Source organism: Nycticebus coucang, chromosome 11 (genome assembly GCF_027406575.1).
Source record: "Nycticebus coucang isolate mNycCou1 chromosome 11, mNycCou1.pri, whole genome shotgun sequence".
Classification (NCBI taxonomy): domain Eukaryota; kingdom Metazoa; phylum Chordata; class Mammalia; order Primates; family Lorisidae; genus Nycticebus; species Nycticebus coucang.
Genome location: NC_069790.1, coordinates 89,462,098 through 89,485,872, shown reverse-complemented (window position 1 = coordinate 89,485,872; position 23,775 = coordinate 89,462,098). Strand labels below are relative to the sequence as shown.

The following is a 23,775-nucleotide window of genomic DNA, read 5'->3' as shown; positions in this document are numbered from 1 at the left end:
TAATTGATATATATCAATAAAAATAATTGACATATAAAGGCTCAGAATTGCTTTAGCATTCTTTTCTGTATTTAATATCTCAGTCTTATGGGGACTTCAGAAGCCAAACTCCATTTTCATGTAATTAATCATACTCTTGCGTTTAGGTGTGTAGAATTATTGATTGCATATGATGCTCACATTAATCATGCTGCTGATGAAGGACAGACACCTCTATACCTGGCCTGTAAAAACGGAAATAAAGAATGTATTAAACTCTTGTTGGAAGCTGGAACTAACCGAAATGTAAAAACCAGAGTGAGTACCAATTGGTTTTTTTTTTTTTTTTTATTGTTGGGGATTCATTGAGGGTACAATAAGCCAGGTTACACTGATTGCAATTGTTAGGTAAAGTCCCTCTTGCAATCATGTCTTGCCCCCATAAAGTGTGACACACACCAAGGCCCCACCCACCTCCCTCCTTCCCTCTTTCTGTTCCCCCCCATAACCGTAATTGTCATTAATTGTTCTCATATCAAAATTGAGTACATAGGATTCATGCTTCTCCATTCTTGTGATTCTTTACTAAGAATAATGTCTTCCACGTCCATCCAGGTTAATACGAAGGATGTAAAGTCTCCATTTTTTTTAATGGCTGAATAGTATTCCATGGTATACATATACCACAGCTTGTTAATCCATTCCTGGGTTGGTGGGCATTTAGGCTGTTTCCACATTTTGGCGATTGTAAATTGAGCTGCAATAAACAGTCTAGTACAAGTGTCCATATGATAAAAGGATTTCTTTCCTTCTGGGTAGATGCCCAGTAATGGGATTGCAGGATCAAATGGGAGGTCTAGCTTGAGTGCTTTGAGGTTTCTCCATATTTCCTTCCAGAAAGGTTGTACTAGTTTGCAGTCCCACCAGCAGTGTAAAAGTGTTCCCTTCTCTCCACATCCACGCCAGCATCTGCAGTTTTGAGATTTTGTGATGTGGGCCATTCTCACTGGGGTTAGATGATATCTCAGGGTTGTTTTGATTTGCATTTCTCTAATATATAGAGATGCTGAACATTTTTTCATGTGTTTGTTAGCCATTCGTCTGTCGTCTTTAGAGAAAGTTCTATTCATGTCTCTTGCCCATTGATATAAGGGATTGTTGGCTTTTTTCATGTGGATTAATTTGAGTTCTCTATAGATCCTAGTTATCAAGCTTTTGTCTGATTGAAAATATGCAAATATCCTTTCCCATTGTGTAGGTTGTCTCTTTGCTTTGGTTATTGTCTCCTTAGCTGTACAGAAGCTTTTCAGTTTAATGAAGTCCCATTTGTTTATTTTTGTTGTTGTTGCAATTGCCATGGCAGTCTTCTTCATGAAGTCTTTCCCCAGGCCAATATCTTCCAGTGTTTTTCCTATGCTTTCTTGGAGGGTTTTTATTGTTTCATGCCTTAAGTTTAAGTCCTTTATCCATCTTGAATCAATTTTTGTGAGTGGGGAAAGGTGTGGGTCCAGTTTCAGTCTTTTACATGTAGACATCCAGTTCTCCCAACACCATTTATTGAATAGGGAGTCTTTCCCCCAAGGTATGTTCTTGTTTGGTTTATCAAAGATTAGGTGGTTGTAAAATGTGAGTTTCATTTCTTGGTTTTCAGTTCGATTCCAGGTGTCTATGTCTCTGTTTTTGTGCCAGTACCATGCTGTCTTGAGCACTATGGCTTTGTAGTACAGACTAAAATCTGATATGCTGATACCCCCAGCTTTATTTTTGTTACAGAGAACTGCCTTAGCTATACGGGGTTTTTTCCGGTTCCATACAAAACGCAGAATCATTTTTTCCAAATCTTGAAAGTACGATGTTGGTATTTTGATAGGAATGGATTGAATAGGTAGATTGCTTTGGGAAGTATAGACATTTTAACAATGTTGATTCTTCCCATCCATGAGCATGGTATGTTCTTCCATTTGTTAATATCCTCTGCTATTTCCTTTCTGAGGATTTCATAGTTTTCTTTATAGAGGTCCTTCACCTCCTTCGTTAGGTATATTCCTAGGTATTTCATTTTCTTTGAAACTATGGTGAAGGGAGTTGTGTCCTTAATTACCTTCTCATCTTGACTGTTATTGGTGTACACAAAGGCTACTGACTTGTGGACATTGATTTTATATCCTGAAACATTACTGTATTTTTTGATGACTTCTAGGAGTCTTGTGGTTGAGTCTTTGGGGTTCTCTAAGTATAAGATCATGTCGTCAGCAAAGAGGGAGAGTTTGACCTCCTCTGTTCCCATTTGGATTCCCTTTATTTCCTTGTCTTGCCTAATTGTATTGGCTAGAACTTCCAGCACCACATTAAACAGTAAAGGTGACAGAGGACAACCTTGTCTGGTTCCAGTTCTAAGAGGAAAAGCTTTCAGTTTTACTCCATTCAGTAAAATATTGGCTGTGGGTTTGTCATAGATAGCTTCAATCAGTTTTAGAAATGTGCCACCTATGCCTATACTCTTCAGTTTTCTAATTAGAAAAGGATGCTGGATTTTATCAAATGCTTTTTCTGCATCTATTGAGAGGATCATGTGATCTTTATTTTTGCCTCTGTTAATATGGTGGATAACGTTTATAGACTTGCGGATGTTAAACCAGCCTTGCATCCCTGGGATGCAGCCTACTTGATCATGATGAATGACTTTTTTGATGATAAGCTGTAATCTATTGGCTAGGATTTTGTTGAGAATTTTGCGTCTATGTTCATGAGTGAGATTGGTCTGAAATTCTCCTTTTTGTTTGGGTCTTTTCCTGGTTTTGGTATCAGGGTGATGTTTGCTTCATAGAATGTGTTGGGGAAGATTCCTTCTTCCTCAGTTTTTTGGAATAATTTCTGCAGTACAGGAATAAGCTCTTCCTTGAAGGTTTGATAGAATTCTGGAGTGAAGCCATCTGGACCAGGGAATTTTTTGGTTGGAAGCTTTTTTATTGTTTCTTTGATCTCAGTGCTTGAAATTGGTCTGTTCAGGAGCTCTATTTCTTCCTGGCTGAGTCTAGGGAGAGGGTGTGATTCCAAATATTGATCCATTTCTTTCACATTGTCAAATTTCTGGGCATAGAGTTTCTGGTAGTATTCAGAGATGATCTCTTGTATCTCTGTGGGATCAGTTGTTATTTCCCCTTTATCATTTCTGATTGAGGTTACTAGAGATTTTACTTTTCTACTCCTCGTTAGTCTGGCCAATGTTTTATCTATTTTATTTATTTTTTCAAAAAACCAACTCCTTGTTTCATTAATTTTATGAATGATTCTTTTGTTTTCAATTTCATTGATCTCTGATTTGATTTTGGATATTTCTTTTCTTCTACTGAGTTTAGGCTTAGATTGTTCTTCTTTTTCCAATTCCATAAGATCTCTTGTGAGATTGTTGATGTGCTCTCTTTCTGTTTTTCGAATGTAGGCATCTAAAGCGATGAATTTTCCTCTCAAAACTGCTTTTGCAGTATCCCACAGGTTTTGGTGGCTTGTGTCTTCATTGTTGTTATGCTCAAGGAAGTTAATGATTTCCTGTTTTATTTCTTCCTGCACCCATCTGTTATTCAACAGAAGATTGTTTAGTTTCCATGCCTTTGGGTGGGGTCGAGCATTTTTGTTAGAATTGAGTTCCACCTTTAGTTACTTATGGTCTGAGAAGATACAAGGTAAAATTTCAATTCTTTTGATTCTGTTGATATTTGTTTTGTGTCCCAGGATATGATCAATTTTGGAGAATGTTCCATGGGGTGATGAGAAGAATGTATATTCTTTATCTTTGGGATGGAGTGTTCTATATGCGTCTATCAAGCACAGTTGTTCTACGGTCTCATTTAAGTCTCTTACATCCTTGTTTAATTTCTGTTTAGAGGATCTGTCCAGCTCTGTAAGAGGAGTGTTAAAGTCCCCTGTTATTATGGTATTATCAGATATCATATTGCTCAGACTGAGTAAGGTCTGTTTCAAGAATCTGGGGGCATTTAAATTGGGTACATAGATATTTAGAATTGAAATGTCTTCTTGTTGTATTTTTCCCTTGACCAATATAAAGTGACCATCTTTGTCTTTTTTGACTTTAGTTGCTTTAAATCCACATGTATCTGAAAATAAGATTGCAACTCCTCTTTTCTTCTGAATTCCATTTGCCTGAAAAATTGTCTTCTAACCCTTGACTCGGAGCTTTAATTTGTCTTTTGAAGCCAGGTGTGTTTCTTGCAGACAGCAAATGGATGGCTTGTGTTTTTTAATCCAGTCAACCAATCTATGTCTCTTCAGTGGGGAATTCAAGCCATTAACATTTATTGAGATAATTGATAAGTGTGGTAGTATTCTATGCATCTTATTTTGTGAGAGTCCATTGCTTAGTTTTATCTTTTGCATCAGTGTGGAGGTTAGGTTCTGTGCTTTAATTTCTGAGTTCTTACTTTGCTGCTGATCCATTGTGGTGGTCAGTGTGCAGAACAGGTTGAAGTATTTCCTGTAGAGCTGGTCTTGTTGCGAATTTCCTCAATGTTTGTATATCCGTATGTGATTTGATTTCTCCGTCAATTTTGAAGCTTAGCTTAGCAGGGTACAGAATTCTGTGCTGGAAATTGTTCTGTTTAAATATATTAAAGGTAGGGCGGTGCCTGTGGTTCAAGGAGTAGGGCACTGGTCCCATATGCCAGAGGTGGTGGGTTCAAACCCAGCCCTGGCCAAAAAATAAAAAAATAAAAAAAAAATACAGTTTAAATATATTAAAGGTAGATGGCCATTGTCTTCTTGCTTGGAAAGTTTCATTAGAGAAGTCTGCGGTCACTCTGATGGATTTGCCCCTGTAGGTCAACTGGCGCTTACTCCTGGCAGCTTGCAGAATCTTTTCTTTTGTCTTGACTTTGGACAGGTTCATCACACTGTGTCTTGGAGAAGCTCGGTTAGAGTTGAGGTGACCTGGGGTCCGATAGCCCTCTGAAAGCAGTGTGTCAGAATCTTTGATGATATTTGGGAAATTTTCTTTTATAATATTCTCTAGTATGGCTTCCATTCCTCTGGGGCATTCTTCTTCCCCTTCTGGAATTCCTATAACTCGTATGTTGGAACACTTCATAAAGTCCCATAATTCTGACAGGGAACGTTCTGCTTTCTCTCTCTTCTTTTCTGCCTCTTTTACTATCTGAGTTATCTCAAAAACTTTGTCTTCTACCTCTGAAATTCTTTCTTCTGCATGGTCTAACCTGTTGCTGATACTTTCCATTGCATGTTTAAGTTCCCTAATTGACTGTTTCATTTCCTTCAGCTCTGCTATATCCTTTTTATATTCTTCATATCATTCATCTCTTATTTGATTCTGTTTTTGGATTTCCTTTTGGTTATTTTCCACTTTATTAGCAGTTTCCTTCATTGTTTCCATCATTTCTTTCATTGTTTTCAACATGTGTATTCTAAATTCCCTTTCTGTCATTCCTAACATTTCTGTATAGGTGGAATCCTCTGCAGTAGGTACCTCATGGTCCCTTGGCAGGGTTGTTCTGGACTGGTTCTTCATGTTGCCTGGAGTTTTCTGCTGATTCTTCCTCATGGGTGATTTCTTTTATCTGTTTCCTTGCCCTAATTTTCCTTTCTCTTCCTCTTGCTCTTTAAGTTCTCATGCCTGTGGACTAAGGGTTACAGGACCAGAAGGGTGAGAAGGTTTAAGAGCAAAAAAGGGATGAAAGAAAGGAGGACCGAGTGATAAGAAAAAAAAAAAAGAAAAATAGAGAAAGGAGAGGGGGTGGGTAAAAGGAATATTGACAAAAAGAAGAGAGGCACAGAAAGAGGGAGACAGAGCAATATAGGTGTGCAGTAGGGTACTTTGATACAACCTTAAAAAAAAAAAACCACCTTCTGGGGGTGCCCAGTGGGGTGGTTCCCTTGAGGTCAGCAGCTCTTTGCTAACCTGATCAGACACAGTACCCCACCTCCATCAAGTAGAGAGGAAAGACAAAAATTCTGTAAATCAAACCAAAACAAGCAAACAGAAAACTTTACGGGGTAAAATTGGCTGGAAAAACCAAATAATTGCGGTAGAAACACTAACAAAAATGAAGTTCTAATTATTGAAATAGGCAGCAATGGGAAATTATAATTAAACTAGAGAAATTGAGAAAGATAAAGGATCTATATGGAAAAGGTTGAACTTAAAAAACAAAACAACAATCCACAACATCAAAATAAACAAAAAAAACGACCAAACCAAAAAAAAAAAAAAAAAAAAACACAACCAAAAACAAAGCAGTATGTATATGTTATTGAATATTGTCTGGGTAACACGTGGTCTTCTGGGGTATGAGATGTTAATCACAGTTCTGATACTTCTGGAGGCTGCTAGTTTCTCAAACCCCAGTAGGTAGACACCCTAAATCTCTCTTCAGCCCACTTAAAAGGCACTTTGAACTTGTTCACTTACTGAGCAGAAGCTTTCTCAGGGAAGTGCTTGTCGCTGGAATCACTGCTGAAGTGGCTATCCACTTACCCTGTGTGTCAAAACTGGTCTCCGTCTGCCCCCGAGGGTTAGGGCTGCAAGGGGGCTCAGACCCTGCCCTTAGGCTACTTGGTCGCTGGGTTACCAGCTCCCACCCAATTCCAGCTCTGCGACCCTGAGGGCGGAGCTTGCCGGGGCAGATCGCTCACAATGTCTGCCTGTGACCCAGAGCCAAACACTATTAGCTCCGTCTGGCTCAGCGGCTCAGACTGGGGCCCTTGACAAAGGCCAAAGTTCTCCGCACTCCCGCTCAGGCTCTCCCCAAGGCAGTTCAACTGAGTGCCAAGTCCAAAGACACCAAAACAGTTCACAGGTAAGGCCTTTCTGGTTTGCAGTCTCGCTGCTACTGAACTTACAGTTGCGGGCGGGTTTAGACGGATTGAACACACGCGACCATTTGCCGGTTTTCCACTGTTTTAGTCCTCCTCTTGGGGTCCAGAAGTCTCTCGCTGACTCCCTGTATCCTCTCAGGGGTGATGATAGGCAGATCCCACCAGCCAGAGATGCCTGGAGTCCTATCTCCCCAGACTCACGGTGCCCAGATGCAAGGAAGCTGTTACTTGGCTGCCATCTTGCTCCGCCTCCAGCAATTGGGGTTTTTTTTTTTTAAACAATGTCCTCAAACTCTATAGCTAGAAAAACCAAATATATTAAAGTATAGGTTTCTTTATTTTGTTTTGCTTGTAGGATTTTCAAATATTTAACCTCTGTTTGAGTCTGTTCCCTGCTAATTAAAAGCTTTTTCCATTTAGCCTAATCACCCCTTTAACATCTGAGCCTCTGATCAGCAAAACAGGAAAATAAATACTGTGTTTCTGACTATTTTCAGAATTAGAGCAGACAATGGAGGTATGTTTTTATTCATTCAACAAATAATAATGCTAGATCCTGGATTTCCTGAAGTAATTTCCCCGAAGAGAACCAACAGTTTAATAATATAAGCGGGATATAATAAACTAGGTATGAACATTTGCTATTGAATCTTACTGCTAAAGCTTCTGTTTTATTTACCAAAAAAAAAAAAAAACCCACAAAATAAAAAAAACTTTTCTGGCTGGGTGCAGTGTCTCATGCCTGTAATCATAGCTGACTAGGAGGCTGAGGCAGCTCAGAGAGTTCAAGACTAGCCTGAGCAAGAGCAAGACCCCATCTCTACTAACAATAGTAAAACTAGCCAGGTGTAGTGGCAGTGCCTTGTAGTCCCAGCTACTCAGGAGGCTGAGGCAAGAGAATTGCTCAAACCCTAGAGTTTGAGGTTGCTGTGAGCTGTTATGCCACGGTATTCTACCCAGGGCAACAGAATGAGACTCTGGCTCAAAAAACAAGCAAGCAAACAACAACAATAACAATTTTTTCTATTATTTATTTGAGGTTTCTCCCCTTTTTTTAAAATTTGATTAAACAGTTTTACATTTCTTTATGTTATTTTACATATGTTTTCTAAGTAATTAGTGGTGTAGCCCATATTCACTATAAAATTATACCTTATAGGTGAAAGTTAAATGAATTTTATATCACAAGCTGAGGAAAAATAAATAGCACATCACAAAAACTTAAGTCACATCCTAAATTAGAGAACACAGCTTGTCCCAGCTACTCTCAAGCTAGCTGTTGATGTGCTGAATGAGGTCTTTGGGAGTACAGTTGCTCAGAAGTCTAGAGATAAACTACATAATGGATAGAAAAGATCTCCAGGGAATAATTAATTATGTCGTGCCTTTTAATAAGAAAGGATCATAGGAGAATGGAAGATTGAATGTTTTTTCCGGGAATGGCTGCATGGTCTTTGTAGCATAAATTAAGCAAGGTCAAAAGCACTATACTCTGTACCTGTGTAAGGCGCTACCCAAGAAAAGGTATCTGCAATTCAGCAAGGCACAAGCCACGAAACAGCTTCACCTGAATAGAGTCCCAGGACTATACTCAGTATCTCAATTGCTGCCCAGACATGGTTTTCTCTTAGCCAAGTGGACTTTTATTGGTATGAGATAAGAACCAGAGAAAAAACCACATCATAAAAGGACAGTTTTAGTAAATGACTTATAATCTAATTTTAAATATTTTCTCATTTATTGTCAGTTTCTCTCTTTTATTCCATTACTTAAAAAAAAAAAAAAAGTGCGCTATAGCTCACTGAAATATATTTAGTAATGAGAAGGAAGACTCATTTCTATGTAGAAAGAAAAGACTGATAAAACCAAGATTTTCCCTGAGATAGTGTTTGTCAAACTTTAGTGCATCAGAATCACCTGGAGAGCTTGTTAAAACAGACTGGTGGACCCCCACCTCCAGAGTTTCTGATTCAGTAAATCTGAGGTGAGACTTAAGAATTTGTAACCAGTTCCCGGGTAATACTGATGCTGCTGGTCTGGGGACCACACCTGAGAACAACTGCCCTAGAAAAGAGTTGTATCTACTCTAGCAACCAACTGAGTGAGTGATATATTTCACAGTAACATATTTAGAAAATGGGCCCAGTAATTTTGGTTGGAACATTTTCTAAGCATATAATGATCAATGTCCCTCTGTAATCGCAAAGCCCTCAGTAAAGGCTCTTAGACAGCTAGGGAAATTATTTGGCTTTGTTTTTTTCCTGCATGTCTACCTTCTTCTTTTTCTCCAGGATGTTTCCTTCTAGAATGGTTGGCATAAAATTTTAACATCCCCGGAGATAGGACTGCCCCACAAGTAAAATTGGCTTGTAAGAGCATTCTTTTAGTACTTTACTAATAATGTTATTCCTGGATATAAATTTTTTTTTAAATCTCTTTAGGCTAAAGTTTTTCTTCTTAGAATTAAATTGAGATTGTAGTTTACCCTACATAATGCTTAGTTATGGGCCTGGAAAGTACCTGTTCACTCCAAGTGATTAACTAGCATGTGGAGATGATTATAAAATAGCCAATATGAGTCATGGCAGTGGGAAATACTGTAACTGGAAAGGGTCAGGGAGCTTTACTCATCAGTGAAATTGAGGATTGGAATGCCAGCTTTTCCCAGCCTAGTGGTCCATGCCCAAGAACATATAGAGGTGAACATTCAGTGACACTATATATATATATAAATATATATATATATATCAATATTACTGTGGTTATCAACCCTTTCCCCTGGTCATTTCTTTACAGGATGGCTGGACACCAGTTCATGCAGTTGTGGACACTGGTGATGTGGACAGCCTCAAACTTCTGATGTATCATAGAGCACCAGCTCGTGGAAACTGTTTGAATGAGGAGGAGCCCGAGTCAGATGCCTTTGACTTGGGTGAAGGAGAAGAGAGTCCTGAAGGCATATCCAAGCCTGTTATTCCTGCAGACCTCATTAACTGTGCCGACAGAGAAGGCTGGACTGCTGCCCATATTGCTGCTTCCAAAGGTTTTAAGGTATGTTTGGTAGCAGCTGGGCTCATCACACAGTTGTAATTTGATGAGTGGTGAAGTTGTCTGCTGTTCATTGAGTGTACCTAAATTGAAGAATTAGAGACTGAGTGGTACCATTGCAGGAGATGTTAGCTGCTAGTACACACTGACATTTTTCCTATCTGGCAGATATTGATGGTCGAGGGTATAAGAGACTTTTAATGGAAATCATTGCATTTGGAGTTTGTTAATAAGATAGGAGAGCAATTGCAAACATTTTAAAATTACAATAGAAGTAAAAGATTGTTATTGATTTAGTCCATTGGCTGCTCACTTCAGTACCAAATCCATACTGCTAGTTAGAAACAGGACCAGTCTCCATACTTGGCCTTATTGTTGCAGAGTTCATGTTCTTGCCTTTGTATTCTCAACTGCCAAACTTACACCCCACCTCTGCTGCCTTACTGATGTCTAACAGGGAGCTCTAGATTTCACTCACCAGATAGAGCACAAAAACATTCTGATTATTACAGAAACAGTGTAGTATAGCAGGCCATTCACTCATGCCTTTTCTGTTTATATCACTTTAACATTAATATGCTTTAATAGCAATGAATTACTAGGAAGCTCCTGAGAGTAAGGCTTTGTGTATGCTAACATTTGCAGGGATTATTTCTGCCATTAGGTAGGCCCTAGTCCAGTGGCAAGTATACATGGTACAAGACAAGTTTAGGATGAGGGAAGCACAAAAAGTGAACACAGGAGTAATAGACATATGATTGGAACAGTATAAAAATGCAGTGATTAGGGTGGCGCCTGTGGCTCAAGGAGTAGGGCGCCGGTCCCATATGCCAGAGGTGGCGGGTTCAAACCTAGCCTCAGCAAAAAAAAAAAAAAAATGCAGTGATTGGAAACAAAAAGAAAGAAAATGCACATATATCAAAGGGCAGAGCTGTAGGAATGTTAGTTTCAGGAATGACTCATTCTGGAGAAGATAGAAATTATTTTGAGTTTTGCGTGGAGCGTTAAGTTAACCACTCACCACTGAGAAAGGAAAGTAGTTCAGGTAGAAGGAATGGTAGGGACAGACAAGTAGGGAGGTGGATAATAGCTCCACTTGAACTAATGGAGAGTAGTGAGAAATCAGACCAGGCTGGGAATTGTGTAATAGGCCTTAGGACTGTCAATGACATACTAAGTAGTTGGGTCTTAATTTACTAGTCTTCACAAAACCATTGAAAGATTTTGTGCAAAGAAGCAAAATCATCAGCTCTTCGGTTTAAATAGATAATTTTAGCAAAAACATTTAAAAGGTTTTGGATTATGAAAAAAGTGGCAAGAAGAAATACTAGGTGAAAGATGATGAGAACCCTGGAAATAATGAAAGATACTAGAAAGTTCCAGAATTGAACACAGATTAAACATGGGAAATATGAGCACTAAATAGAAAGATAGTGATGTTTCTGGAAAGAGCAAAGAAAAGGCATCACTGTGATCAAGAAGACAGAGTGTGATTTTAGACATGCTGGATTTAGGCGCTGTGATTTGTTCATGCAGATGTGGATAGCTAGAGATGTGTATTTAGAGCTCCTGGTTGAGTAACTTCCTCTTATGCTGTGATCTATAGAAGAAACTGTTCATGTTGGACTTTGGGTTTTCAAAAATGAAAAAAAAAGGCATGATTTGATTCAATGTGGAGGTATTATTGGTAGGGAGCTTTTTGTGTTTCTCCATTTTACTTTTAACAAAAAAGATATGATAATTCTGGGAACTAGATATATAGAGAGATATAAATAAAAAGATATGGATATAGACATGTAGTTGTGACTAGAATGCAGTTGACATAAAAGCTTTTAGGGGATAAAGGGGGGAAATATGAATCAATGTGAAGATGTGCAGTCAAGCTAGGATATGAGGCCCACTTTGTGGTGGAGTGGTACATGGCAAGGGTAGGTCAAAACCTGCTTCCACCTCTGAAGAGAAAATCTCAGCATGGAGTGTGGGATTTTACGGATAGCTGTGGGTGGTGCATGTTCTCATCCTGGAGGCAAAGAAACAAAACAAGACCCACAGTAGCCTTGATGTAGGAGTTCAGCCCCTGCACGTCTGTCCTCTGCAGGAGCCCCTCCCCAAGGTGAGTTACCCTTCAGTGTAGGGGGTTTGTGTTGTTGCCCAGCTCCTAGTTTTGAACTCTTTATTAGTTCTGGTGTTTTTATGATCTGAGTTTGTATCTTCACTGATTCTATGGCCCTGCCAGACAGTGGATGCTCTGTCGCTATAAAGGGAGATAGGACCTTTTTCTCTCATAGACTATGACTCTCCTGTATTCTTTTACTTCAGGAAGCACAAGATGAATGTTGGATAGGAAAAGAGAGATTTTAAAAAGTGAGCATGACTGACAACATTTACATACTGCCAAGCTATTAAAATAATAGATTTTTTCAAGCCCTGGAGTGGATATTTAATCTTCCAGGCTAACCTCTTCATTTTATGATTAGGTTATTTAAACCCCAGATGGTTTAATAGATAGAAATTGGGAATGAAGCCCAGATTGCCCAATTCCATCACTCTTTATACAATGCTTCCTTCCTTCCTAGTCAAAAGTATTAGTAAATATATTTGTATTATTTGCCTAATGAAATATTCTGGCTGAGATAGTTCTGCATTTACAACTAAGTTATTAAAGCCGGTTTTCTGAAAAAATAAATTACAGTTCCAAGTTAATCATGGTATTGGTAAAAAAAAAAAAAAAAAAAAAAAAAGATTCTACAGTGACAAGCTCAAAAAACCTTTTTTTTTTTTCTGTATCTCTACAGTAGCGTGTGGGTGATAGTATCATCACAACCCAGGAAGAGCATGACTTTAGTTTCTACATAGTTTTTAGTAGAAAATTGTGGGATTTCAGAGCTTGAATAGCCGTAGCTCATCAAATTCAACCCCTGTATACTGTAGATAAATGAACTCTTGGCAAATAGGTAACTAACTCTCCAAAACCAATTTGTCCAACATCAGGTTTCTAAAGCAGTGCTTTCTCAATGTTTGTTCTTGGTATTTTTTCCCAAAGGTTGAGAAATGTATGCAAATTGCCATGTAATGTTTGATAATAGGAGCACTTCTCTCTACAGCTGACCTGAAGCTACTCCAAGGAGACCTCTGAACTAAGTAAAGATAAGCTTTTGTTTACATCAGTTGGGGTGAATACAGGAAACTTTTCCTTCTGGCCTGAGACCATTAACAGGTCAGGTCTTGCAACAGAAATAAATAAGGAGATTGTCTGGAGTCCAGCATCTCTGCTACTGAAGCTTCTGTACCAGAGATATTCCTCATGTGGGGAACTGCAGGAGGAGGTCGTACTTCTATCTTAGGAGTTGCCAAAGCCCGCAGCTTCCTATCACTTAGGCTTTTGTTCAACATGTTAGCTACTTAATGCAAATTCCTCCCTCCCTGAGCTTCCAGAACACTGCTCTCTCCTCACTGGCCCTTCAACTTTGCTGACCAGTCTTTCTGTTTGTTTTTCTCAGATTTTTTTCCTTTGTTCTTATTGTTTATTATTATTTTTTTAAATAAGCAACTCTCTAAGCTTCATTGTCAGCTGCCTACTTCTATTTTTTAGGAGCTTAATGCAGTTATTCATTTTTAACTGTGACTTCTGCAATAACTGGTCCAAAACCCCCATCTCCACACCTGGCTTTTTCTTTTTTTTTTTAAACCTGTCTTTCAGACATTTATCTCCAGCATCCTAGAGGTCATCTCTAGGCAGGCCCGCTGTCCTCTGGTCAGGCAGTAGAACTCTTGTTGGCATCTTTAGTCATTCAGCCCTGTGAAAGTCAGATGTTTCCTTTCACCCCGTAGCAGTCACCTTGGTCTTCCAGGCAGTTCGGGAAAGGTGTGTGCACATGTCCACAGAAGGCCCCAAGATTTGGATTCCTTCTCCTTAGGTCTTGAGAACAAGATGATAGGAATCACTGAAGTTGTTCCTTGTCACATAGAGTTGAGCAACTGCTTTAGGAAGGAAAAAGATAAAGTGCCTGTGGAGGTACTCAGTCATGGGAACTAGATGTTAATCATGACAAGTGGAAACCTATTTTTTGGACTTTATTTTAATGCTTTGATTCTCTGTGATTGTTTCCTTTTTCCCCTTAATTTTTATAAAATTACTTTTGTAAATGCCAGGCTGTGTGTAAACAAAAAAAAAAAAAGGATATTCTTTTATAGTCTTTCCAGAATGTTCAGTGAGGAGCCCTGAACTCTTGCTTGCCTGGGGCAGCAGTGATTGACAGGCAGAACCCTGAAAGGGGCCTTCCAGCAGTTTTGTACCAACACCTTTCCTGCATCTGGGTTTTGATCCTTTTCTCTCCTTACTTTGTGATTTTTCCCTTGAGTGATCTTATTGATCCCTAGAATATAGTTTTGCAAAAATCTTACCTCTAACACTACCTAAGTTTTTTCTGAGTCCACCCAGGAAAATTCTTTCCAAGAAGCTCACAGTTGACTAGGCTTCTCACTTGATAACTAGGGGAACAAATTGGCAGTTTGCCCAGCTTAGTCCTATTTATACCTGTTATCCCAGTGTGATTATTAACAGCACTCCCTTTGGCACTTACCCAGTTTATATTCACTTTTGCTTCCACCAGAAAGCCGGGGCGCATGCATCCTCTGGCCCCGATGTTTATCCTCCTCAGCCAGTCTGGGGCACCTCCAGTTTCTCCTCCTTCAAGCCAATAGCATCACCCAGCATTTTGGGTCCTTGCCCCAGCTTCCCATCCAGTGATCAGTACCACTCTGGATTTTATTCCCTTAGGAGTAAATTTTGAATACGCTGCCTCCTTGTAGTCTCATGAGCACATGCCCTCGTCATGTGCTGTTTGGATGCACACAGGTTCCTACTGCTTTATCATGACAGTCCCATGCCATCTGATGTGGCCTCCATTTGCCTCCACAGGCCACTCTGTCTCCTGCCCGGGTACGTGACCGACCATCACACAAACCTCCTATGTTCTCTCTCCTCTCCCTGTCTCTGAATCAGCTATTCCTGTCACCTCAAATGGCCTCATCTCCTGTCTTGACCCTTCTCTGCCTGGACAATATCTCAGCCCAAGTCTTAGCTCCTAAGAGTTAGGTGTCTCTATGCTCCCCCAGGCTTCGTGTGGAGATTTGTGCTTGACAGTAATTGTTTGCCTGCTTTTCTCCCTTTCCACCTCCTCAAAAATACCACTTTCTCATTTTTGCATTAGGGGGCCCCGCAGCGTCTGTTGCCCCCAAATAATATATGTTTGTGGAGCCAGTGAGTTAATAGGTAATCATCTTTCTTTCTTAACTGCTCTTCTTCCCGTTACCGTCTTCCCTCCCAACATACCTCCAAATACACAATTGGTTTTTAGAACAGAGCTGGTCGTAGCACTTGCCTGCCCAAACACATCCCCATGCCTACAGAAAAGGATCCAAACTGCTGCACACTCAGCCCTTCACAGCTGGCTGCAGCTGACTTCGTCTTTGACCTTGCACCCCTCTTCAAAATCATGCCATTATTTCCCATTTTAACAGCTTCTGTCTTCCCTGCCCTGCAAGGCAGCAAGCACACACACCCACACCCTAAGGTTTCTCCCAGCTCTTGAGCTGGGCCTTCACTGTGTGTTTAAAAACCCTTTTCAATTTCTCTCCCTCTGCCCAATATTACATTCTTGGCTCCCAGCCCTCACTTTGATTTTCTCTCTAGTTCTTTGGACTTGGCCTTTCTAGTGAATCTCCCTGGCACTAGGACCTTACTTCTCAGCTCTCCTTAAAAGGCCCCTGGCAAAGACTGCTCATCACCCCTCAACCCCTCTTCTGCCCTTTCTCTGTAATTTTGGGTCCTTCTGTTTTCAACTGGGCTCATGGGTACCCTCAGACCTCCACTGCAGGTGACTGTGGCCACGTACCTAAGTTCTCACAGAAAGTGAAAGCTGAAGCCTAAGCCACAAACTTCTGAAGTCTCTGTTATAGCACGTGTATCTGTATCCTAATTCATGGGACTTGAACTTAAACTCTTGCATCTGGGTCCTTTGCTCCACATCACCTGGGTAGAACACCCTGCCCAGTTTGTGCCATTTGAATTCATTTCCAGAAGCAGTGACTGGTACACAGCATTTGTCCTCTTCGTACAACTGAAGCCAGCAAGGACAGTGCATAGATACCTCTCTCTGTCTTCCCCACCTCCTGTTCCTCTATGAAGTAGAATTCATGCTTCACTTCAGTAGCCCTCTTCCTGTGTGTTCTTTTGTCATGTTTCTCACTCTGCAGCACTCTGCATTCCTCCCTGAGAAGTAGCGCTGCTGCCGTCCTCGTGGAAGACATCAGGACACTCAGCCCTAACACCGTGCTTGGTGCAGACATGCTTAGTGCCTTATTCATAAAGTCATAGTGAAGATTTGCAAAGCACTGGAACTGTACCTGGAACTTAATGTATGCTTAAATAGTTGTCATCGCTGCTGTTGGTAGGCGTCAGCGGGTCAAAGTTTTCATCTTTGTGTTCTCCATGGAACCAGCTTGCGCTGTAGAATTTACACTTGTAGCATGGTAGTGTATCCATATGTATTACGCCCCAGGGACTGGCATTTCATGCTTCCTTGAAGAGAAAGTCACTGCTTATGTTATTGCCCCTGACCTACATGAGTGTAATAAAAATTAGAAATAACTCACTTTGGTGATCAAGAAAGAATCTTTATTTTTGCATTTTTTTTGGCTGGGGCTGGGTTTGAACCCACCACCTTTGGCATATGGGGCTGGCACCCTACTCCTTTGAGCCACATGTACCACCCAAGAGAGAAACTTAATTCAGGAGAATTGCAAACCAGGGTTGTACCTTTCAGCATTTTTTGTTTATGATTTGAACTTAAATCACCGAGAATTATCTTGAGATCAGTGACATTGGTTGATATGTTGTAATCCCTCACCAGTTCACTGGACATCTAGGTAGCTTTCTGATTGCTGTTAATGATGTTGATTATAATAATAACAGCTGCTGATATATATTGGAAGCTTAGTACTTGTCAAAAATATTAAGCACCTTACTGTTGGCATCTTCCATATAAGTCATGTAACAATCCTGTGAGACATAGACATTTGAAACATAAATAAGGGAACTAAGGCAGAAAGGTGTTAAATGATGTGCCAGTGGTTGTAGATACACATATAATCATTTTTATTGGCAAGATTAGAATCCAGGCCCACTTTCGGCTATTACCCACGTTAGCTATAAGTACTGACTTACAAAACAAATGTTATTTTTATCTCTTACCACTTTAAAAAGTGATGAAATTTAATTCTCAGATTCCATTCTATTTAAGCCTCTTATTAAATTTCTAAATCAATATTATCTTACTCATTTACTGATTTTGTACAAATTAGTAATAACTGCTTGATGAGAACTATTATTTATACATTTGACTATGTTTCCAGTTAATCTGAACCCTGGACCCACAAAAGCCAAACTGCTAGACTCTTTTTAAAGTTCTATTTTATTTCTAATTGACACATGATAGTTGTACGTATATATGGAGTACAGACCTCCAGACTTAGATGACGAATTTGGAAGGCGCTCCAACATAGGCAGGAGCAGAAAGTGAGACGTAAACATCCTTTGCAGGCAGACAGACTGTCTCAACTCAGGGGTCCTCTGGTTCAGCTCCTCCTTTCCCAAGGCCTTGAGTTCCGTCCCCTCAGCATCCAAAAAAGGTTCCCTATGTCAGCTTTGCCCACAAACCAGCACTGGTTTCTATTAAATTTCACTTAATCGGTGGTTTCAGCTTATTCTTTGTTTTTCTTTCTGGACTTTTGGGATTCCCTGCACTTTCTTGTGAACATTTAAAAGTATGTTTTGGAAGCAGTATGACTCAACTAGAACTTACATATGCTCCTTATGTGTGTTGGAAATTGATATAGCCGTGTTGAAAGCTCTCTGCAGTATATACTACCTAGGACAGGGTGCCCTGTGACCAGCAGTCCAGCTCTAGTACATACCCAATAGGTGTCTGCCACAAGATACGCTCTAGAATGTTCATAGGAGAAACCAAAAGTTCATCAGCAAGGGAATGGATAAGTCAATTATAGTATACCACAATAGAATATAAAAGATCACCACACAGTAATAATTTTTTAAAGAAGATGAATTATGACTACTCTTACACGTTGATGATTTTTAGATACTTTATATTGTATGAAAGAAGCCAAATATAAAAGTATACTTGGAGTATGAGTCCAAGTAGAGTTATTATGTAGAGTTCAAAATATTAGAAATCAGAATAGGATTAAGAGTTACCTCTGCAGGGAGAAGGGTGGGGCTAGTGGTTGAGATAGACTATAAAAGGAACTCCAAAATATTCCTTCCACAAGTGTGTTCTCTTTGTGATAACATTTCAAGTGGCATACATATTTGTGTACTTTTCTGTGTGGATAATATATTTCTTTAAAAATAAAATATATTAGAAAAGGAAAAAAGTTTATTTTACAAAGCAGAAAAAAAGAATATTTTTCCTTAAGAGCAAAGAAGGCTTTTCAGATCAGCTGATTTACTGTGTAGAGAGAAGTACACGTCCGCCTCTCAGCGTGTGTGGATGTGGTGCGTACCAAGGGGAGTGATGGGAAGGACGTTGCTTGTTTTGGTTTTTAGTTTCTTTTTATGGTTTCTGGTCCACTCAGTTTTCTGCTTGTTCTTGTGGGAAATTAGTAAACATATCATGAAATGGTAACAGTTGATATAGGAGAGTTTATTGGTAAATATCCTGATAGAATATTATTTGTGCAGTTATTTGTTAGAAAGAGTATGTGTATGTGTTGTCTTATATTTTGCATTTGAAAAATTGTGGAGGACTAATACTTTTCAATTCATAGTTACTGGTATTTTTGAATGAATATTTCTTTAACGCAAAAGAGAAAAAGCTGAAAAAGAGAACATAACTTTAATATCTAATTCTATAGGGAATATTTTTCTGAAAATGCAATCAACATTGCATTTATATTTTCTAAATAAAAAAAGAGCAGCATAAGAGCTCAAATACAAATGTGCTCAGGAGGACTCTGGGGAAAAATGTTACAGTCGGAGCCGTGCACTTATACATTCCCAGATGAGCAGTTCATGGACTAGAAGACAGCAAGGTACATCTTGTCACAGCAAACATCTTGTATTGCCAGGTTATCATAAAAGAAAAGACTGTCTGCTAAAGTCAATTTCAGTCTTAATTTCAATCTGCAAACTGAGCGATTAAGTGAGCTAATTTTTTTCTTGAAACCTAAGAGCCTGTTCGATACAGCAATGTTATGATCCTATGATTTGCATTTAAATGAAACACTTCCTTGCTTTGCATTTCTAGACATTACTTAGATTAATCAAAAATTAATGTGTATATTTGGGTTGCTAGAATTGAAATAAAATTTTTGGCTGTGAGTTCTTCATTGGCTTATTACAGGCAACTGGCTTTTCCTTTGGGTTTTGCACCCAAGTTATTTCATTCAGACTTGGAGGTAATAGAGATCTTGTCTTTACAGAACTGCCTAGAAATCTTGTGTAGGCACAGAGGGCTTGAACCAGAAAGGAGAGACAAGTGCAATCGGACTGTACATGATGTTGCCACCGATGACTGTAAACATTTGCTGGAGAATCTGAGTGAGTGATATTTGATGCTTGTTGTTCCTCCTTCCTGTATGCCACTGGGGCCTCTGGGACAATGAGAACTAAATAAATGCAAGCACAGTTCTCTCATCCTCTTTTTTTCCTGTGTGGAGTCCCAGCTATTGCAAAAACCCACTTTGTTGGTTGTATGATTAATTCTTTTGCCATGAAGAATGACTTTTTGCAGAATGAATTGCTATTCAAATGATGCTAGATTGCTCTTTTAGTGACCTAGGAGAGCAATCTAAATAATTACTGCTGTATTTCTTCTCTTAGACTGTCTTTCTAGACCCTAGACTGGCATGGAAAGAGAAATCCCAACTGTGTATTATGCACCAGTTGTTTGAATGAGCCAAGCCAGTGGGTTGTCTCCCAGCTCCTGGCTGCTTACCTATCTACAAAGATAATTGACTATCTCTCGGGTCCTTCCTAGCTCTGAGCGTATGCTCCTTAGCACATTTTTTTGTAAGGTTCCCTGGGGGTTTATGAATGTGGAATGCTAGATCATACAAGACATTATGACCTCTTATATCAAGAATTATCACCCAATCCATCAATCCATCCAGTCAGCCAACGGTGTCAGTAATTTGATTTTAGGATAAACAGAATTTTAGGAATTAATAGTGTTTGACCTAAAATACACATTTACATTCTTTTATCTTGTGAAGAAGACTTCAGAGTGGTAAGGAAGAATATATGTAAACTATATAAGGATATTTTAATATAAAAAGATAAAAGAGAATCATAGAAATTATCTTAAACCTATGAGAGTTTTTTGGTTGAAAGGAATCTTTCTTTATCATTAATATTTAGCTTTCAGGACTTTTGCAGTGCCTCACGACTGCCAACACAGGAGGATCCCTGAGGTCAGGAGTTCAAGACCAGCCTGAGTAAGAGCGAGACCCTGGGTCTACTAAAAATAAAAAAATTAGCGGGGCCTAGTGGTCCATGCCTGTAGTCCCAGCTACTCGGGATGCCTGGACAAGAGGATGGCTTAAGCCCAGGAATTTGAGGTGGCTGTGAGCTAGGGTAATACCACAGCAATCTAGTTCAAGTGGCACACACACACAAAAGAAATCTGTGTTTTGGGGTCTTAAACTTTTGAATCACTGCTTATTATCTGAGAGAGTGCCTCTTAAAAGATTTCTCTGAGATATAATCGTTCTTTTCATAGTTCAGCTTTTTTGTACATAAACTAAAGCTAACCTAATAACAAACAAGGCAAACTTTGTGTTGAACTAAAAACTTATTCTGGAAGTATATGCTATCATTTATTTAAATTCCACTTTTGCTATTAAACATAAAAAAAAGAGTAAACATAGATTGCCATCATATGGTGGACATGAAAACTGAAAATGTAATAGTCTGGCTGGAGTAGGGGTGTTATCAGTGGTGGGGAATTGGAAGGCTGGGACAGGGAAGTTGATGTTTTAGATAGTTTCAGTAGTTTTGGATTTATATGGAAAGCATAGAGGAGTTAATGAGATTCTTGAGAGTATATAGTGTTATTGAAATTGTGTTTTGGAATCATGTAGGCAGCTCTGTATAAGACAGTTCAATGTGTAGTGATTCTGGAGCTAGGTCAGTCATCAAGAAGCTGGAAGTGTCAGGAGCTGGATGAGGGAGGTGGATAGAGAAATGGTATATAATGAGGAGAGGGATGGGAAAATATAAAAGCAGGTATTAAGGAGGACTTTAAGAAATAAAAGACCGAGATTCAAGTGTAATTTCTGTCTCTGATACGTAGGTAGGATTTTTGAACCTTCCACATCTTGTGGAAGACTGGACATTAGGTAGTGTGATTTAGAGAAAAGGCCATTTGAGTCCCAGTACCCTTCTTTGAGGTCTTTGTAACCTCAGGCAAGGTGTTTCCACCTTCCCTGACCTCATCTGCTTACCTGTTAATAAGGGATAATAATTACTTATATGCCTGAGGGAAAAAGAGTAGATAATTTCTTTTTTTTTTTTTATAATTCTCCTTTTTTTTTTTTATTGTTGGGGATTCATTGAGGGTACAATAAGCCAGGTTACACTGATTGCAATTGTTAGGCAAAGTCCCTCTTGCAATCATGTCTTGCCCCCATAAAGTGTGACACACACCAAGGCCCCACCCACCTCCCTCCTTCCCTCTTTCTGTTTCCCCCCCATAACCATAATTGTCATTAATTGTCCTCATATCAAAATTGAGTACATAGGATTCATGCTTCTCCATTCTTGTGATGCTTTACTAAGAATAATGTCTTCCACGTCCATCCAGGTTAATACAAAGGATGTAAAGTCTCCATTTTTTTTTTTATGGCTGAATAGTATTCCATGGTATACATATACCACAGCTTGTTAAGCCATTCCTGGGTTGGTGGGCATTTAGGCTGTTTCCACATTTTGGCGATTGTAAATTGAGCTGCAATAAACAGTCTAGTACAAGTGTCCTTATGATAAAAGGATTTCTTTCCTTCTGGGTAGATGCCCAGTAATGGGATTGCAGGATCAAATGGGAGGTCTAGCTTGAGCGCTTTGAGGTTTCTCCATACTTCCTTCCAGAAAGGTTGTACTAGTTTGCAGTCCCACCAGCAGTGTAAAAGTGTTCCCTTCTCTCCACATCCACGCCAGCATCTGCAGTTTTGAGATTTTGTGATGTGGGCCCTTCTCACTGGGGTTAGATGATATCTCAGGGTTGTTTTGATTTGCATTTCTCTAATATATAGAGATGATGAACATTTTTTCATGTGTTTGTTAGCCATTTGATAATTTCTTAAGGTCTTTTTAAGATTTGTGATTCTGACTAAGAGAAATAAAAAGAGAAGGTGTGCATGTAGATGGTGATGACTTCCAGAAGGCAAATTGCAGATTACATCTGCAAATGAACTATACAGAGTAAGTACTGGAGAACTGAATATGTCAAAGAAGCCCATTTATCTTCATTTATGTAACACATATTCTCTATTCCTCACCTGAGGACGCAAGCTAGAGGCACTCTTGCACCTGTGTACCAGGAGACATATGAGGATATGTGTTGCAGTATTGTTTGTAATAGAACATTGAAAGCATTCTAAATAGAAATCTATTGGGCAATGGGCGAAGAGAATGAACTGCAGAAGACTTATATTTTGAAGTTACCAAGTAATTCATAAAAAATAAGTGTTAAGCCATCAGAAATACATTTTAAAATGTTGAATGAAGACATCAGTAATAAAAGGACACATCATATGTACCAAGTTGACCACCCAAGGGACTGTAACAAATGGTCAACATACAGACCATACACTCCAACACAGTGTAAGGAACTAGACCTGCTATACTGACATGTACATGTGGTGCACGTCCAGTCTATGAAATTTAGGTCAACTTAATTTCGGTTGGTCCATGTAAGGAAGTGGTCAACTGTGGAGGTTCTACCGTATTATGTAAGCCACCTGAATAACCTTTCAAAAATACAACTCCAAGCCTGTGTTTGTCATAAGCCCCTCTATATGATTCAAAGTGTAAAAATGTGCATAGAGGAGGTTATTAAGAGCTTTCCCGTGGAACACTGAAGTGAGAAATGAAGGGCTAGGCCAAGAAGAAGCCAAAACAGAGCCATTCCAGGTGAACCAACTTCATATCTGTAGACGTGGGAGAGTGTGGTGCTTTGCAGTCGCTAGCAATATTTAGCTGTGTCTGTGGTGTAGAGAAGGCAGAGATGAATATGGTAAGGTAGTCTAGAGTCGGATCATACAAGGCCCTGTATTCCTTTTGACTCAATCTTTTTTTTTTTTTTGAGATGGAGTTTCACTCTGTCGCCCTCAGTAGAGTGCAATGGCATCGCAGCTCACAGCAACTTCAAACTCGTGGGCTCAAACAGTTCTTTTGCCTCAGCCTCCCACGTAGCTGGGACTATAGGCGTCTGCCACAGTGCCTGGCAATTTTTTTAGAGACAGAGTCTTGCTTTTGCTCAGGCTGGTCTTGAACTCCTGAGCTCAGGCAGTCCACCTGCCTCAGCCTCCCAGAGTGCTAGGATTACAGGCGTGAACCATCGCCCCCAAACTCTTTTGACTCAATCTTACGGGTAAGTTTTTTTTTTTGTTTGTTTGTTTGTTTTTGAGATAGAGTCTCATTATGTCACCCTCGGTAGAGTGCCATGGCGTCATAGCTCACAACAACCTCTCAACCTTCAACTTTTGGGCTTAAGCAAGAGAATTCTCTTGCCTCCGCCTCCCAGGTAGCTGGGACTACAGGTGCCCACCACAATGCCTGGCTATATTTTTTTGTTGCAGTTATCATTGTTGCTTAGCTGGCCT

At 39.5% G+C, this 23,775-nt stretch overlaps 1 protein-coding gene across 3 annotated transcripts in view; it reads left to right on the top strand.

The window, feature by feature from the left end:
* The window catches only part of CTTNBP2 (cortactin binding protein 2), a 167,811-nt gene that overhangs the window by 94,915 nt on the left and 49,121 nt on the right, over positions 1-23,775 (top strand). For all 3 annotated transcript variants that reach the window (XM_053553629.1, XM_053553630.1, XM_053553631.1), the window contains 3 exons: positions 147-297; positions 9,622-9,876; positions 19,375-19,492. In XM_053553629.1, coding sequence (XP_053409604.1) covers positions 147-297; positions 9,622-9,876; positions 19,375-19,492 — 524 coding nt within the window. The remainder of the gene's footprint in view (positions 1-146; positions 298-9,621; positions 9,877-19,374; positions 19,493-23,775) is intronic.